We start from the raw sequence: 19,567 nt of genomic DNA on the forward strand, positions 1-19,567 counted from the left end.
TAAAATGAATTTGAAGTCAAATTCAAAGAACAAGTTAAAGCCTAAATAAAAGAGAAATGAATAAACTAATGCAGTGTCACGTCGGTAAGCGCCCGGAGCGCAGACAAATGCGCAAGAAGCCAGGAATCGGGGAACACGGGGTTTAACCACACGAAAGGCAAGCAATAACAGACTGACAATGCAATGACCGGACTGGGGAAACAAACTGAAACGCGGACTAAATACACTGAACTAATGACAGTAACCGGAAACAGCTGATGAACACGGGGAATCCACAGGGGTTAATGTCAGGGGCGTGGCACACGAGAGGAGCGGCCGATCGGGGCATGACATGCAGTATCGAAAATAGTAGGAATGAGCCGATCCACATTTCTTTTTCAGTTCCCATACACAACTTCCGATACGATACAGATTCCGATACAAGACCTCTTTTTACTTATTAAAACATATATACAGTATATACTGTATATATATATATATATATATATATATATATATATATATATATATATATATATATATATATTGGCATACTTTATATATTATTACTATTTTTAAAACTAGTAAAAAGAAATGGAAAAAAGTATGCCAAAATATCTTTATCTCACAGGGTCACTGCCCCAGCCCCTAGAAATACTGCAACAGATTTGGAGCAATTAATGAACCAGCTACGAGTAGTGCTATAGCCAAGCCTGATGGGGGAAATGAAGTAACAGGAACGGGCGCTAGAGACGGACAAGTGAGTCGGACGAGAAACTTGTGGCTCCGCAATCAAGGGGGAGGCTGTGGAAATGCATTGGTGAAAGAGCTTGGGCTTAGGATTTGCTTGGAACCTCTATGCTGACTTTGTGGTATAATAAAATAGAAACAACGTTGAACTTGCATCCAGAGGGGTCCCCTGTGTCTGGCACAAAACTACAGTCAGATTAGACAGGACGGGTCTGCATTGTTCACCCTCAAGTCAGTCAAAACAGGAATGGCAACAGAATGAGATACTTTGCAGGATTATCAGAGCAGTAGTTGATCAGATCTTCTGTCAGATACATCTAGCCATCACATAGGTCTCTCTGCAGTCTCACAGCACAGTTAAAAAGGAATACTGCATAATAATTATAGAAGCCCATTATCCAGCATTATTCCATACAGCTTCCTACAAATTAGTGTTTCTAAATTCAAGTTATACATTGAAACAACAAAGAGCATTATTTCTACATCAGCAGTGCTATACAGAACAGTACCCTAAAAAATACCTTATAATTGCAATGTTTAGATTTTGGACAGAAAATAAAATAAAGTTCCTGATGTTACTGTCCTAAAATAAGGACCTTGTTGTGGTTTTTACTTTACAGAAAAATTAGAGTGAGGATTTACTCTTTGCTCTCTTCCAACTACAGTATAAAGGTTGGTTTTCAGTCCACTACATTGCAAATAATATATTCTTTTGCTTAACAATAATTAGCATAATGCACTGCATAGCGAAATAGAGGCAGAGCAATGGCAAGGATTATTACCATGGAGATACAGTAGGTCACCAGTCCTTGGCCAATACGAAGCCAGCTAATGAAACCAAACTAACCGTCATTGGGCTCTCGGTCTCATCAGGTAGGCCTGGTATGGATAGGTAGGCCTTTTGTCCATGAGCTGTGATGTGGCAGCTAATATTTATCAAATATATAGTGGCTCAGTAGGTAGCACAGTTACCTGACCTCCAGGGCTGGGATTGTAAATCATGCCTCTGTTCTGTTTGTGTATGGAGTTTGCATGTTGGCCCTGTGTTGTGTGGGTTTGGCTTCCTTCCGTAGTCCAAAAGTGGTTAGACATCTCTAATTATCCCATAGAGTATGACCATGTGCATATGTACCCTGTAATGGACTATAGCATCCCATCCAGAGTGAAATCCAGCCTTGAACTCCCCCCCCCATCCCCCCAACAACAAAACAACGAGTGGCTTACAAGAAAGCAGTTTATGGTTGATTAAACTTTTTGTTTATCATTGTAACTTTTCATGTTTTTACATTGCAGTTAACATTTAATTCATACAGTAGATGCATTCTCAGGAGCTAGTCACTAAAATTCACACAGGGTTATGCCTCTGGAGTTGAAAGGATTTAGGGTTTCATACATCACAAGGCTTAATGATCTTGAATACAACTGTTTTAAATAGCACTTCTAAGAGTGGTGGTGGTGGTGGGGGGGGGGGGGGGATTGGCTCATGGCTTTATTTATTTATGTATTTTTTTCTTACTCAGACCTCTAGTCTTGGATTGGACTATCTGAGAAGATGGTTTATTTTTCTTCTTTTGTCTTGTGATGGGAATACTGAGGTTTTAAAATTCACTGTGGGCAACATTGCTCTGCACGGGTAGCCGTTGCTTAGTTTACATCAAACCATACCACAGTCTCACCTTCCTTGAAGCCTCAATGCCCCATTGCCCCTCATTATTTTCTGTCATGCCAATAAGATCCTTAGATCTGCTGTTTAATAATATCCTGGTAGAGATGTTTCTCCTAGTTTGAAGGAACTTCAGTGATTTTTAGTTTTGCGTTTTACTTGATTACGGCATATACTGTATGTGTAGTGAGGGTCATGCTTCCTGGATGTCCCTGAAGGAAATATGCAATAGAACGGAAAGCACAATAGTATAAAGGATAAGAATAATTAAGATTAAAATAACTAAATTAAACAATAAAAATAACAATGAAGATAAATTGACTGCAAATACAATAGAAATAGAGAGCAGTGTATCACCTGTTGCAATAGATGTGCCTTGACAGTGTGGGATGATAAAAGTGTATAAAGTGACTTCTGGGTGCTTGGTTCAGTTCCAAAGTGGATTCTGACCTTTGTTTGACAAATTCTCTAGAGGGACTTTTCTCCAGATGGGAATGGAAAGGGCACAGCTGTATTTATGTTTGCCCTGCCAGTTCAGTAATAGGAATCTGATGCTATGTTTTCTCCATGTGACTCTTGTCCAGTGTCTAATTTTACCTTTAGCGTGATTTATGAAGCTTTTATTATGCTAGATAAGTGAGAAAATTAAGTAACAATTTTATATTGACTAAAAAGCCAGCCATTTAGATGCTGCGTACTCTGCAAATTCCAGCAAAACTTAGGCCTGAAGTCTTTGACTGTCAGCTTGGCAAAGCGCAGTAATCCTTTCAGGATTGTGTTAATGAATACACAGATCATTGTGGTGAGATGACCTCTCCAATATTTGCCTATTATGACTTACTTAATTTGCTGACTGACAATATGCATTTGGTTCAGAATATTTGGTTTGAATATAAAATCACAATATCAATGTTTTGTGCTGGAAGAGTAACAATGAAAAAATATAACAAGTTACAAAGGATGTTTTGATGCTGTTATTGAGATTTACTAGATTTATTCCATATTGGTCTCCAAAACATCAGTTCTATGTCTGTTTAATTTTTCTAGATCTTTGATTCTTGTGTTTACATTTGTGTTTATTGGCCTCACTCCCAGGTCCTGTTGCCACAAATCTGCATCAACCCTGCTGAGGGAAATCCCATGCATTTCATATTGGGCTGGTCACCGTGATTCCACAAGGCTTTTTCCTAATGAGCTTCCTGCCCTAAAGCAGCCTGAAACTGCCTGCCCTTTCTAGGTTTTCAGGTTTGAGATTTAGTCTTCATGGCCTTTAAGTTTGCAACGACACAACTAATTGAGTCACACACCTGTAACCTTAAGTCTTATTTTAATCAGAATTTGAAGCTCTGGTATATGTATATGACAAATCCTGCAAAATAAGGCAAGTCATGTCAAGTAAAGAATTCGCAAAAAGCTCTCTTGAATGCAAAGCAGTTCGCCTACATTAGTGATGCAGACATGATTGATGTTCACATTCAGACGTGCTTCGTGAAGCTTTTAAACATTTTTGTTGTTTTGTTCATTTAATTGGATATTGCAGTGTTTGCTTAGTTGAAATATAAAAAGGATTCATTATCGTGAATTTTCTCTCTCAACATGTCTAACTTTGAGAAATGGAAAGGGGGTCATTTAAGGATGTCTGTGGGATTCTGTGTTCAGTTTTTAATGCTGAAGACTGGACAGACTTTGGGGATATTTGAGGGAACTATATAGGGGCCATGAGGAGGAAAACTGAAGTGTTTAATTTTTTTCTTTGAAGTCAGTTACAGTTAATATACTTATGAAGTAACAAATGGAAGGAGGCTAATTGCAGGAATTCAGTTGCATAGTCAGAGTTAACTAAAAATACTCCGTCACATTTTTTAAGCAACCAGATAGTGAGCAAAAACCATCTACATGGTTTTGACTTCAAAAGGTCCCTTTGAAGTCTACTTCTCAGGTTAGAAAAGACCTATAAAGCTGAACTGGGCAGATAACAACATTGAATGCACCAGAATTGTACTGCTAAAATTAACTATGGTGTACCTGCATCAAAAAGAATTATAAAAAGGGTTTTTTTTGCAATGCTCTGTCTGAAATTGTTTTACATCTGGTGTTTTCATTGGAGTACCCATTACATGAGACAAAGAGGACGATGTCTCTTTCATCAAGCAGCTTTTGTGGTTTATTCGCAGTTAGTTTCAGAGGAACGGGAGAGAGGGATTTATCTTTACGTTCATGTTTGAGTGTATAATACTCAATGCATATGGGTTTAATGTTTTATATTGGAGATGAACTTCAGCTGCCCTGTCTGAATATTTAATCCTCATCATATCCCCCGCCCACACAAATACCACCACCTGCTGTACCATATTCTTTACATCTTGCTGGCAAAGAAATATTAAAAATTTTAAACTTAAAAAAATAATAAAAAATCTAATAAGTATTATTCTGCTTTCGTGAATATTGTGTCCATTTTTTTCTATATGATCGAAGATTTTTGGTGTAATCTTTACACAAGTTGCATCTCATGTACGTTATATAGTGAGCTTGATATAAGCCAATGTAATTTTAATTTTTATCAGATGTGGGCGAATAATTACACAATTTCATATTCACATGCCATGCATCTGTGTGGCTGTACAAAAAGTTATTCTACTCAAAAAGTCATTATAGTAATTACTACACTTTGTATGACGTACAGTGTAACGCCAATGAGATACACTTTAAGTTTTATATGATAATTTGAAACACGGTTAAAAGCGCATATTTTTATTGTGCGCTGGAAATTACACTCACAATATCATATCTTCCTTAACGCCAAGGACCTCCATGCACAAATAATATATGTAGTCTATCCATTAATGTAATAATAATAATAATAATAATAATAATAATAATAATAATGAAAAGCTTGTCCACGATACTTAAACCTCAGCGCCCTCTAAAGTCAACAGGACCAAATTACAAATTTTAGATAATTTAACTGTATTTTGTAATATTAAGATGTGTCGTAGCAGTATGACAGTTGATACTTTTTTGGATCACACAGATTTGAATAACATTTCGAGGAAATTTACTTGAAATATTAAACAATTGGAATGTAATTACTTATATTCGCAACGCTAACTTCCTTTATGCGTAGCTTCTTCTGTTATTATTTAAGTAATAATAGTAATTTAGATTGGGTATGGGGATAAAGCGAAGTTTGGGACTCGGCTTGCCTGCGTGATGTGAAAGCGGGGGAATTAAAACAGATGGCTACTTATAGCGACACTTTACTACGGTGAGGATGGAGCCTGGATGACAAGATGAAATCAGTCGTGATTGGAGCAGAAACACGGCGGCTGACTGATGTTTTGCGGGGGGGTTGCAGCCTTTCGGAGATTAATGCCATTTCGACTCCCCGCTCGGAGGTGACAGGAGCTGTTTCCTCTCTCCATGCATAAATAGGAATACAGGACGTGGCTGGGGAAACTTATGCCGGACTGCTCTGGATCATCAACGGTGCTGTATCGTCCTGATATATCCGAAGCTGATCATGAGATTTATCTTTTGCATTGCTTGCTTTTGGTCTTTTGCATGAAATTAATATTTCTGCGTTTAAACGTACAGCATTTTATTATTTTTTGTTTGTTTTGTCAAAGACTCATAAGGACTCCGCAGCGTCAGTTTCTAAATGTAAGTCAACACGAAGTGAGATATTAGGAAATTTTTCTGACCTCTGTAGATGTATGAGACTGCATTATAAGTTAACGGGCTGCGATATGTATTTCAAATATGCCTGATTTTAACGTTTTTCTTTATGGCAGCAGTTTCACTCGGCATATGCTGAATTTCATCCCGATTACAATCTATATCAATTAGGTTAAACATAATTACTAAGAAAAGTTTTTCAATGCGTCTGTTATCTCGTGAATGAAAAAAAAGCAATGGCTGTAATGTTAGTTCAGTTCAAACAGATGTACACGTTAGTTCACTTTTCGGTTTTGAACTACGGGATGCTCCTTCTCATGGATGGCAACGATTCTTGATTCTCTTTTCACTGAATAAGTGAATGTGCGTGAAAAAAGGAAAGAAAGAAAAACTGCTGTAAACTGCATTAGACCATGGCCATGAAGTGGACTTGGCATCACGTTTTTGTATTGTCATTGTTGGCAGTTGGAAGTGCCTACTCTGGGGTTTTCAATTCTTCCAGTAGTAATGTTTTTGAAGGTACTTTTGAAGACCTTAAGCTCACAACAGACAGCAGTTCGGGACAAAAGAAGCATGGTGCTACCAGAACACATCCTAACCTATATTTTGACAGAGGGGATGTACAACTACTGAGGCAGAGGTCTTCTACCACCCACAATCATATTTTCAAAATAATCCGAGCTGCTGTCAGTACCATATTGTCTAATCCTGCTTTGTACCTCCCCCCTGTGAAGCACGAGGAATTTGCCAGCAAATGGAACGAGATCTATGGAAACAATCTCCCTCCTCTTGCCCTTTACTGCTTGATATGTCCAGATGACAAGACTGCCTTTCAGTTCCTATTGAAATACATGGATCGCATGTCTGACTACCCAAGCTGGATAGTATACAGTGCTCCTAACGATGAAGTTCCCGTGGCTCATTCTCTGACTGGCTTTGCTACTGCCTATGACTTTATTTATTCTTCCCTCGACAAGCAGCGGAGGGACAAGTACCTGAAGAAACTGCTTTCTACAACAGGAGACCTGTATGAGTCGTCAAAATACAGGGGTTGGGGCAAGCAATTTTTACAGAACCATCAAACCACAAACATTTTAGCCATCTTGATTAGCGCCCTCGTGGCTGGAATGAATGAAGACTCAGAGACAATGATCTGGAAGCAGGTTGCCGTAAACTACATGGAGAAGACAATGTTCCTTCTGGGCCACATAGTGGACGGGTCTCTGGATGAAGGTGTAGCTTATGGAAGCTACACTGCCAAGTCCATCACACAGTATGTGTTCCTGGCCAAGCGTCACTTCAATATTGACAACACTAAGAACAATTGGCTACGGGCACATTTCTGGTTCTACTATGCCACACTTCTTCCGGGATTTCAGAGAACAGTGGGCATAGCTGATTCCAACTACAACTGGTTTTATGGACCAGAAAGCCAGCTGGTGTTCCTGGATACGTTCATCCTGCGGAACGGTACCGGGAATTGGCTTGCACAACAGATTCGTAAACATCGGCCTAAAGATGGCCCAATGGGTCAATCCTTAGCCCAGCGCTGGACTACTTTGCACACAGAGTACATCTGGTACGATTCCTACCTTACCCCCCAGCCACCTTCTGAATATGGAGAAGCAAGGATGCACATTTTCCCCAACTGGGGGGTGGTCACTTACGGAGCAGGCTTATCTGCTGCACAGGGTAACACATTTGTCTCCTTCAAATCGGGAAAGTTGGGAGGCCGGGCAGTTTTTGACATTGTCCATGCCAAGCCTTACTCTTGGGTTGATGGCTGGAATAATTTCAACCCAGGACATGAGCACCCAGACCAGAACTCCTTTACGTTTGCCCCCAATGGACAGGTTTTTGTGTCTGAGGCATTATATGGACCCAAATACAGCTACTTGAACAATGTCCTAATATTCAGCCCTTCACCCACTAGCCAATGCAATGAACCCTGGGAGGGGCAGCTTGGGGAATGTGACAAATGGCTGCGCTGGACAGACAAGGAAGTGGGTGATGCAGCTGGAGAGATCATTGCTGCTTCCACCCACACGGACTCCATGTTCGTAAGTGGAGAGTCAGCACCAGCATACTCCTCTGCCATGAGACTGAAAAGCGTCTACCGTGGCCTGGTGCTTCTGAACTCCCAGACGTTGCTGGTAGTGGATCACGTTGAGAAAGAGGTGGATTCTCCTGTGGAAATGCTCAGTGCTTTCTTTCACAACCTGGATATAGATTTCAAGTACATCCCCTATAAGTTTATGGGCAAACACCATGGGGCACTGATGGACGTTTGGGACGCCCATTACAAAATGTTTTGGTTTAACAATCAGGGTGCTAGCCCGGTTGCCCGGATACAGGAGGCAGAGCAGGCCGCTGAGTTCAAAAAAAGATGGACACAATTTATCAATGTTACTTTCCCCATGAGCAGTACAGTTACTAGAATTGCTTACGTCATGCATGGACCATATGTCAGGATATCCAACTGCAGATTCACTGACGATAGCAGAGATGGGCTTAAGTTATCTGTTACTGTTAATGACACTGAGAAAATAGTTTCCCTAGCAACAAACTACAAAGATATAGGCTCCCGTTTCAAATATTTGGGATTTGGGGGATATGCTAAAGTAGAGGACCAACATCAAATTACGTTTTTTGGCTTTAAAACGGGAGTTATCTCCAGGCAAAATGTGGAAGGCAGTGCACTGTTTGACTTTGGATTTACAGTGAACATCTTAGCTTGGATTTTACTATGTGCTGGAATTGGATTTGTAACTTTACAGAGGAAGTTTTACATTTGGTTCAGCAAGGTGACACGTTATGTGCTTCTTTCCATCCTCCTGCTCTGGATGATAGAACTCCTGTTTGTTTCCAGTAACTGTCAACACGTCCTTTGTGGGCTGAAATGGAAACCTGCTGAAACTGACTTTAAAACCAGAGCACCGATCAAACTTAATGATGGCCACCCTGTCCTCTTGCCAACTGTTGTCATAGCAACTCTCCCTGGTTCAGGAGCAGAAATATTGAAGCACCTCTTTTACAATTGCTCCGATTTCATTTACTTACATGTTCCTACAGAGCACTTAGATATTCCAGAGACAGAAACGCAGTTTGATTCTTTTCTAGATGCATGTGAATGGTCAAAGCTGGATGCTCAGCAGGGTCGGTTTAATGTTATCCGGGGCTGGTTGCACTCCTTGGTTTTCAGCACCAAGCTTCACCTTCAAAACACTCAACTGCACGAAAGCACCAGGTCCAAACTGACACTTAAAGGTGGAGCTTCTAAAAGAAAGAGAACTAGGTGGAAGGAGATTGTTTTGGAGCAGAAAACTAGAGGGAAGGGAAACTTGGACAGGGATGCCGAAGACGTCAGAGATCTTCGTAGGCATCTGGACCAGTACCAAAATGCTCGAGTGGTTCTGAGTCTGAGGAGTGGCAGCTGGGTCTTAAAACTCCCCTTTATTCAGGAGGTGATTGGCCCTTCCTTGAGGTCAATATACGTTGTCAGAGATCCACGGGCATGGATCTACTTGATGCTGTACAGCAGCAAGCCCAGTCTCTATTCCTTTAAAAACATAGCACAGCACCTGGCACTCATCTTTAAGAAAGATGGTATCAGGGACAGGTGCCCAAGGGACTTGAGCCCAGAGTTCCGGGTACTTCAGCAGCTCCTTTTGCACTCAAGAACCAACCCAGTCTTGGTGTTAGCCCACCTGTGGCTGGCACATACAACCGCTGCACTTAGGGTCCACGCTGGCCTGTCTGTTGACACCTACCTCCAGGTAAGGTTTGAGGACATTGTGCAGTTCCCCCAGGAGACCGCGGAGAAGATACACACTTTCCTGGGTGTCCCACTTAGTCCGGTGGCCCTCAACCAGCTCATGTTCACGACTTCCACAAACTTGTACAACCTCATGTATGAAGGGGATATTTCACCAGCTAACATCAATATATGGAGGCAGAACATGCCCCCCAAGGAAATTAGACTAATAGAAAGGACATGCTGGTTTGTAATGAAGAGGTTGGGGTATTCAAAGTTTGTGAGCTGATTGCTACATGGCAGCTCTGATTATTTTGTGTTAGTGTGAAGCCAAAAGTGAAAGTAACAATAACAGTAATAAATCGTTGCCCTTAATTTAAAGTGATATTGTTAAGGGTGTTTCACTCTATGCTGTTTATCTTAAAGTGTTTCTTTCAGTAAGGTTATGCTGTATTCAGTATGTGTTCTTGGTGTTTTAGTAGTCCTGGCCTAGATCTATAAATATACTCAGTGGTTATTTTATTAAGTACACCTAGTACCAGATAGGACTCATTTTTGCCTGCAGAACAGCTCGAAGGGAGAGGAGTTGTGCCTTCAGAGAAGCCTTTCTGCACACTGTTGTACTGAGCTGTTATTTTTGCATGTGTGACCTGCCTGTTAGCCTTAACTAGTCTGCCAATTTTCATCTGACCTCTCTTATTAACGAGGTGTTTTCAGCTCCAGAGCTGCCCCTAACTGCACTATCGTTTGTAGGTTTTAAACACAGTAGTGTATGGAAATCCCAGCATCGTGATGTTCCTGAGATTCTGGAACCGAACACATCTGTCACCAACAATCACAATATGTTACAGTCACTTAGATCAGACATCTTAACTGTTGTAATGCTAAACGCTGTGAACCTTTTAACCCTGCCTGTATGTATTCAGCTGCAGCTACATGATTTACTGTTTGTAGGAGGAGGCTGTTTGCATTAACAAACAGGTGTACTTATTAAACTGGTCACTGAGTGTACACAAATGTGCAGTTTTCATTTTGTTACAGAGTGAATAGTAATCAGTCTCAAAGGGTGTGAGTTTATATGTATTTTTGAAAAGATTATAGAATGTCTTATTTAAATGTGTATATGGTTCAACAACAAACATGAAATTCTGTTTTGAATTTTAGTTCTTTTGAAATGTCATTATTTTTGTCATTCAGAGAACTGATCTGTGTTTTGTTGGCATGGTGGCCTAATGATTTGTTAGTATATTGTGTTGTGGTTTTAACTGTTAATTTGATTAATGTGAGCCTGACCAGGATGAGTGGTTGGACGTGGGATGGATGTTGATTTTATCCTTGGAATATTGAGAAATTTGCTAATTTACTCATTATTGTTTCTCGATAAGTCAGTGAAAGTCTTGCTTTGCCTGGGATGGTGAGCAGTAACCATGTGACCCAGACACAGCGGGACGGAATATGGACTGCAATTCGGGAAGGGAGTGAAGCCAGGATCAACAGTGACTCGGAGGAACTAAACAAAAACATCAGCACTTGGAAAATGCAGAGGAACAGCAAACAGGGTGTGGGAAGGGCAGCAGCTGGCAGTGGAACTGGGCATCAGGGTTTGGGTGCATGCAGTTTGGCATGAATGTTAGGCACTCTGTACCTTACAACAAGGTATTGGAGGTTTGGGCTACTGTATATCTTACATGTTATTTATGTAACAGATACTTTTATCCAAACCAATGTATGTTTTTTTTTTTTGAGTAACTGGAATAATTGGGGGCAATTGGCCTTGCTTGGGGGATCAACAGTGAAACTGTTCTGTCAACTGTGGGATTTGAACCAGCAACTTTCTGATCATAGGTACAGCACCCAAACTGGTTAAGCCACACATCATCCCCTTTTAATGTATCAAAGTGCTAGATGATTTAATTTGAGTTTGACACAATATCTGCAACTTTAAATTCAATTAAATTTAATAAATAAATAGTCCCAAGTCTGTGGCGTATTTTGTTGGTTATTGATGAAAGTGTAGGGCGCTGGAGATTACATCGTCATATGTGACCAGAGAGCTCTTTTTAGCAAGATGTACATAATGTATGAATGATCGCTGTAACTCAGAAATAAATTATTTGTAGATTTGTTCCAACGTATCCTGAAGGACATAAATATTCCACAGGTTGGTGCTGACAAAATCCTGACATGTTTTAACAAGTGAAATCATACCAATAATTGACTTTTGAGAGAAATGTCTCTGTCTGAGATTAGGTTAAGGGTCCTTCTAAATGCCCTGTCCTTTGAAAACTCTGAAAAGTTCTAATTCTGTAGCTTGTTTTTCACAATATTCACGATGACATTCTGTATAGCCACTGTGGTCACTAATGACTGTTTTACATCAATTTGTTATGTATTTTTAATAGTGTCCTGGTGAATGGGACAGGATATATATAGTAATAGTAATATATCTGTGTGTGCATGTGTGTTTGTCCCTAAATGGTATTTATGACAAATCCTGGATATTATGTACAGTATATGTAACACAGGACTATGTGTGATAGTTCACCTTATGGAGAATTTGTTACTAAGTGAATTTTTGCAAACTACACAAAATAACATTTGTTAATTGTGCAGAACCATGATAATAGCTGCATTTCTAATGAGGATAACTACTTTTCGCTGAACATCTTACATGATGGTAATATGGTAATTATAATGATGTTTTTATTGCAGTGTTTCCTCTAGGTTTGCAGATTTTTTTTTTTTTTGGGGGGGGGGGGGGGACAGGATTCATGGTGTTCATGTGATTCTTTTAATGACTACAGTCAATATAACAACTGAACTAAACATCAGAACATTTCTTTTTATGACAATTATCCATAAAGTGTGCAGCTTTTGTCACTGCAGTGTATCTTTGTGGGCTTCTGGAGGAACATTTCTAGAGCCTCTTGATATGGGATATCGGAAACGTCTGACCCATTTATTGAGATCCACATGCAGGCTACAAGATGGTCTCCTTTCAGTCAATTGTGGATGTTTATCTTGACCTGCAAATACATTAACTGCAAATACATTAACATTTAAAAGTGATAGCTGATAGCTCAAAATAGTGATAGTTTAAAGTAGAAAATCCCATTGTGAAACGTATTTATTACCCTGTTCATGGTTGAGTCCCTCTCACAATTTACACTGCTGACCAGGTGGTTGATGCGACATATTTTCCGAGGCTCGCTCTCTGTCCGCTGGTGGGAGTCTGCTCACCTGTGTGTATCTCAGGGATCCCCGCAGGGAGCATGTGGTGGTGGGAGTAGCTCACCTGCGTGTCTGTGCTCACGCATCTGGGCGGAAATCCGCCAATGGTTGATATAGAGAGCAGAGGAGAATTGTAAACACGCGACCGTGTAGAGACAAAAATGCCAAGCTGTTGTGTAAATAAGATAAATAACATAAGGCTATTTAGTTTGTTTCATAAAAGGACAATGTATAGACCTATTCTATAGGAAAGGTAACCTTAAATGACGTCTGTTGTGATCTGGTGCTATATAGAAAATAAAATTAAATACAATTAACTTGACCTTCAAAGGGGGGCGGGGCACCCCCGTAATATAATGGTAGGGGAAACACTGTATTGGGTGCCATTGGGTTGGTGTTGCATCTTGGCAACCATAAAAATGGCCATAGTCCTGAATGTCTTCTATCTGGGTCTCCAGGCATAACATTGACATGTTAGCTGTCATGATCATTTAAATTATCATAGTGGCAGAAATAATACATTATAGTGGTTTAACAATACATTTATATGCAGTAATTGTGCTGGATGAAGAGCGTAATATAAAACAATATAGAAACCATGACATGAATTTCATGTCATCAATCTTCATCTCACATTAATTTGAATTATATGATAATCTTCCATTTTTTGTTTGTCTGGAATGACATGGGGCTTTTTTCTAGATAATGTGTCTACTGTGAAGTTCATTATAGCCAATATGTTGAACAAAAAAAAACACTAATGAAGAGATTTTGGGAGAAAAAGTGAAATTCTCTCCCAGCGAATTATGGCCTGGGATCTCAGTAGCATTTGCATAGCTCCACTATACTCCCAGTTATGGTCAATGAGGACAAAATGTGCATTAATGGAGGATATGATTCCATTTCAGTGACTCATCAGCCAAGGACCATCCCTGGTCTCTGCACTCTGGGTGCTGGAAGAACCCAGTCTGTCCACACTTTATTATTCACGTTCTTCTTTCAGTTCCATTCTGTATTTCTGTATGTGTTTCTGAAAAGAATCCATAAAATATCTTCATGCTTTTCTTCATTTTAGTGTGTGTGTGTGTGTGTGCGCACGCAGTATAGTCACCTTGTATAATCCAGTGGATAATCTTCTTATCCTGCTTAATTCTGTAAAAAGTTTGGAAAAAAGTATTGGTTTTATAACAAAAGTCCTTTGACAAGCAATGTTTAACATTTCTACACATATCTTCCACACAGATATTTTCTTTTTATTAAGTGTCAATTTTTTTTGATTGACTCATATCTGTTCTTGCCATTTTGCTAATAATTGTAATTGTAGTCATTGGCTCCCAAATGGATACTAAAACACAAATGTTTGGTGCTTTATGTTATTGCAATGGTGTTACTAATTAAAAAGCACCCAATGAGACTGTGTGTCAATGGACTTTTTAACTCAGAACAACTCTTTTAGAACTATAACTTGGGTTTCAATTTATTGCTACTTGAAATTAATGTTTTACATAAAACTATTGGTTGTTTATAATGTGATCTATATTTTGGTAAGAAAATAAATAAAATAATGATTTTTGTTATGAAACCAATACATTTGCAATATTTCTATTGAATTAAGCAAGTGCCCCAAAACTTTCTGTGAGCTCTGTATATGATATAATGATTTATATACAATGAGGGAAATAATTATTTGACCCCCATTGAATTCCTAAGTTCACCCATTTATAAAGATATGAGAAGTCTATAATTTCAATGGTATGTTTATTTCAACATCAGAAGATAGATTTTCAACAAAATAAACAAGAAAAATATTATGTAACAGGTACAAATTAATTTGTCATTTATCTAGGGAAATAAGTATTTGATCCCCTACAAGTCAGCAAGAAATTAACACATTAACACAACACAAGTAGTATTTAATTATTAACAGATACCAAGCCAGCATTCACATTTAATGGCATTACTTTGTTTAAAGAGTATTCTTTGATCACTAACCTTTCTAGATCTTCATTCTTATCACCATGAGAGACACCAGAGAGCTATCTAAGGATGTCAGAGACACGATTGTTGACCTTGACAAAGGTGGGATGGGCTACTGACCATCAGCAAGCAGCTTGGTGAGAAAGTGACAACTGTTGGTGGAATTATTTGAAAAATGGAAGAAAGACAGAATAAGTGTCAATCACCCTGGATCTCGGGCCCCAAAGAAGATTTCGTCTTGTGCGGCATCAATGATCTTAAGAACAGTGAGGGCTAACCCCAGAACTATACAGGAGGAGCTCGCTAATGATCTCACAGCAGCATGGACCTCGGTTGCCAAGAAAACCATTGGTAACACAGTATGCAGTTATAGTTTGAAATCCTGCAGTGCTCACAAAGTACCCCTGTTCATGAGGGCCCATGTTCAGACCCATCTGAAATATGCCAGTAAACACCGGAATAATTCCAATGAGCCTTGGAAGAATGTGATGTGGTCAGATGAGACCAAAATCAAGCTGTTTGGCATCAACTCTACTCACTGTGTTTGGAGAGAAAAGAATGCTGACTGTAACCCCAGGAACACCATCCCTACTGTCAAACACAGAGGTGGAAGCATTATGCTTTAGGGGTGTTTTTCTGCCAAGGGTACAGGACGGCTGCACTGCATCGAAGGAAAGATGGATGGGGCCATGTAGCGTAAAATCTTGGAAGAGAACCTCCTTCCTTCAGCCAGGGCACTGAGAATGCATTATGGGTGGGTCTTCCAGCAAGACCACATGGAGTGCCCTAGCCAGTCTCTGGACCTTAATCCCATAGAAAACCTATGGAGGGAACTCCAGCTTTGTGTATCCAAGTGAATAATAAAAACCTTAAAGATTTGGAGGAGATCTGCAAAGAGGAGTGGATGAAAATTCCTGTTGAGCTGTGTGCAAACCTGGTGACCAACTACAGGAAACATTTGACAGTTGTGCTTCCCAACAATGGTTACTCCACCAAGTACTAAAGCATGTGTTCCAAGGGATCAAATACTTATTTCCCTAGATAAATGACAAATTGGTTTGTAACTGTTACATGATGATTTTTCTGGCTTGTTTTGTTGATCTATCTATCTTTTGCTGTTAAAATAAACCTACCAGTGAAGTTATAGACTTCTCATTTCTTTATTAATGAGTCAATTTAAGAATTCAGCAGGGGGTCAAATAATTATTTCCCTCACTGTATATACTGTGACTGCAGGACATGTTGTGGAAAATTTGGGCCTGATTATTATTTTAATGTATAACAGGAATACCTTTAAAGTCACTGATTATTATTAAACTCACAAGCTAGATAAATTCTTTCAACTGAGTATCACTCAAATGCACTAAAAAAGGGTTGTAATACAATGTATGCATGTCCCATCCCCCATTGGCCGTGACATAATGGCTGTTTAGGTTTACAGGCATATTGATGTCATATTTAAGTCAAGGTTATTCAAAGAAAAGGGAAAGAGCTGCTCAGTGTTCTCCATCTGCCAAACCTGGCTGCTATTTCTGTCTTTTTCGGAACCCCAGATTCCAGTACACATCATATTTTCCTTGTAATGCTAGTGTTCTTTTGACATGGATTTTTACCGAATGCTTAGAGAAACTGCCAAAAACTATATGTGTTATAATCTATTGGATGTTAAAGAAGTAATGTAGTTTTTGATTTAAGGTCCTGCTCTTTACCTGGATTTACAAGGTAACATCACCTACACCATTATTCAGATACACCATAGATGATGTCCATCCATCCATCCATCTTCCAGCCTTCCATCCAATACAGGGTTGTGGGGATGGTCAGCAGTCTGTCCCAGGCAGTAAAGGTCACATAAAGATACAAATGTTTATCACAAATTCTTTTTCATTATTATTTTTATCATCATTATTCACAAATTCTTTTTCACTTTTTTTCTTTCTTTCTTTCACTCTTTCTTTCAATAACACTTTACTGGTAACAATTTACTTATACCGACCATCATAATGCATTATGAAGGTATCCATAGGTATCCATACAATAGATGAGAGCTTCATAGCTCTATACATGGGTGCTTTAAGTAAAATGTCACCCTCCCTCCGTCCCTCCCTTCCTTCCTAGCTATGATCTGCCACTAACAACAGGGCTAATTATATGTCATGCTCTCCACTGCTGGGCTCTCTGACAGATGTCTTTCATGTTTGCCCTACTTTGAGGTGGTTGCATATATTTCACTCAGGGACCACTGATGCACATGGACCTGTCAAATTTGGATTCATTATAAACGGTTTATGGGAAAGGCCGGCTTTCTCTGTCAGTTCATGTTCAAAGTGAAAATGTAATATTTCAGGAGGGCAGTGTAGTGGATCACGTGCTAATCGAGTGGATCCTGATTGGTTTTTAAGAAATTCACTATACACGTGTTATGTTTGAGAATATCCCGGTAAGCGATTCCTCCTTCAGGGAAAAATGAGTAATGCAGAGGCCACCATGCAACCCTACACTGTCAGATCTATAGTGGTACCATTTTAATCTCTTGCATTTTAATATATTACTTGGAATGAGTCTGTGATTGACAGGGTGTTATTGGCTGTTGAAGAACAGACCTCATTTGCATATATCTAAATGAAAACACCCATCTATTGTAAACACATAGTGTGTTCTTTTCACCTATACTGTAATTGATTAATAATGCAAAATTAGCTAGTGAAATTCAAAATCAGCTATTGTGTGAATTCCACAGTTGCACATTAACTTTCCAATGAAGAATGATCTTACATATGAAGGTAGCTGGAATTCTAAGTATATGTAAAAAATACTGGAAAGTATTTTCAACAATGGTCTTCAGCTTATCCAGAAATGTTACAAATATTACAGATTCTCAAGTGCTTATTTACTCTTACTTAAATTGCTGATGACAAAGAACAAAGTGTTACAGCAGGTAGATTGGGCCGAGTTCATCAAGGCCAAATGACCAGCTTGTAAATTTTGGTTAATGACGTTCTTCCTTATATAACACAGGGTTACAAAAAAAAATTTTTGTGAGTTGTCTAATATATTTCTGCTGATTTAACATATTTCTGGCCCACAGAACACGAATATGGCATCAGTTTTTGTAGATCAGGTCAGGTTTTTCAGCTAAGTTGATTTTAAAATAGTGCGATTTTCAGTCTCGAAAAATTTTAATTTACCACAAAATTAACTTTATATATGCAAATTGTATGTTCAATCATCACTGTTCAAAACTTGGGGCTTAAATTTCCTTTTCCTTGAAGTTCTGGAATGTCCAGCGGCAGGGATGTCTCTAGTCAGATTCCAACAGTAGTCCGCCATCATTACTGCATCCCACCGACCTTGGTACCTGTTCTCCATCTCCTTCATCTCCTGATGGAAACGCTCGCCCTGTTCATCACTCATAGATCCAAGATTTTCCGGAAAACGATCCATATGTGAGTATAAGTAATGCATCTTGATGCTCATGTTGCATCCGAGGTTCCTGAAAGCAGTCAACATATTCGTGACAAGTTCTGCGTAGTTAGGGGCCTTATTGTTGCCCAGAAAGTTTTTCACAACCATAACAAAAGCCTTCCACGCTTCCAGCTCCACTTCGTTCATTGACTTTTCAAACTGAGGATCTGTGATGAGCACTGGGAGAGTCTTGGTCGCTAATTACAGGAAGTTCTCCAAAGACAAGTATTGGGATTTCATCGCAATGAGCTACAGGACGACGTGCTGATTCAAGATCAGGATATGTCAGGTTGTTCCGGTTTTTTCTGTTTATCCCAGTCACATCAATAGCGCAAAAGTAGCAATCAGTGCCATGGTTTCTCGGCTCCCTCCAGACCATGGGTATTCCAAACTACCCTTGGTCCACTGACGCAGATACTCAGTGCAGTTTTTGCATACCATGTGTGGTGCCCAAGCTTTGTCTTGGTCACCTAGTGCCATACTGAAATAAGCAAGGTATGCACGCTTTACGAAACTTGTGATTGGTTTCCTGTTATGAACAAGAGTGTATTCGCCGCAAATGTAACAAAAGACATCAGGCTTATTTCTGCAAGATCTTCTTAATGATGCCATCTCATTAACTTTGAAACTCTAAATAACAATATTTGTAATATGCAGCAACAAAATTTTAAGTATAGGCCTATAAATGAGAAACACACACGCACGCAGACAATGTAGTTTACGTAATGCTTTGCATGGCATCAGTTTATCTAATTTCGACAATAGATCAAAAAGTTGACCTGGTAGCGCAAAACCAATGTGATTTTTGGATTTAGCGCATTAAAATGATCCTAGATCAGCTATAAAAAGTTAGACCTTTTTTTCACTGTTGACCAGTGTAATCCTTCACTACTGTGGGTATGTGCAGGTTATGATCTTAACATGCTTGCATAATCAAAATAATATTACTGCAAAAGAAGCTTTGTTCCAGTGTACAGATGTTTGTAAGGGTGATTAGTGTGTAATTGAGGGTGAGCGGCCGGATGCCTGTAATTGACTCTGGGAACTGGAATAGACAGTGTAGATACTGTATG

The 19,567-nt window shown here is 39.3% G+C and overlaps 1 protein-coding gene across 1 annotated transcript; it reads left to right on the forward strand.

Annotated features, from left to right (window-relative positions):
- The first annotated feature begins 5,413 nt into the window (after nt 1-5,413).
- Nucleotides 5,414-11,799, forward strand: LOC111837821 (dermatan-sulfate epimerase-like protein). The gene has a single exon (XM_023800178.2). The coding sequence runs from the start codon at nt 6,481-6,483 to the stop codon at nt 10,108-10,110; it is 3,630 nt and encodes a 1,209-aa protein (XP_023655946.2). The 5' UTR covers nt 5,414-6,480; the 3' UTR covers nt 10,111-11,799.
- Nucleotides 11,800-19,567: the final 7,768 nt, after the last annotated feature.

This window comes from Paramormyrops kingsleyae, chromosome 1 (genome assembly GCF_048594095.1).
Source record: "Paramormyrops kingsleyae isolate MSU_618 chromosome 1, PKINGS_0.4, whole genome shotgun sequence".
NCBI lineage: Eukaryota > Metazoa > Chordata > Actinopteri > Osteoglossiformes > Mormyridae > Paramormyrops > Paramormyrops kingsleyae.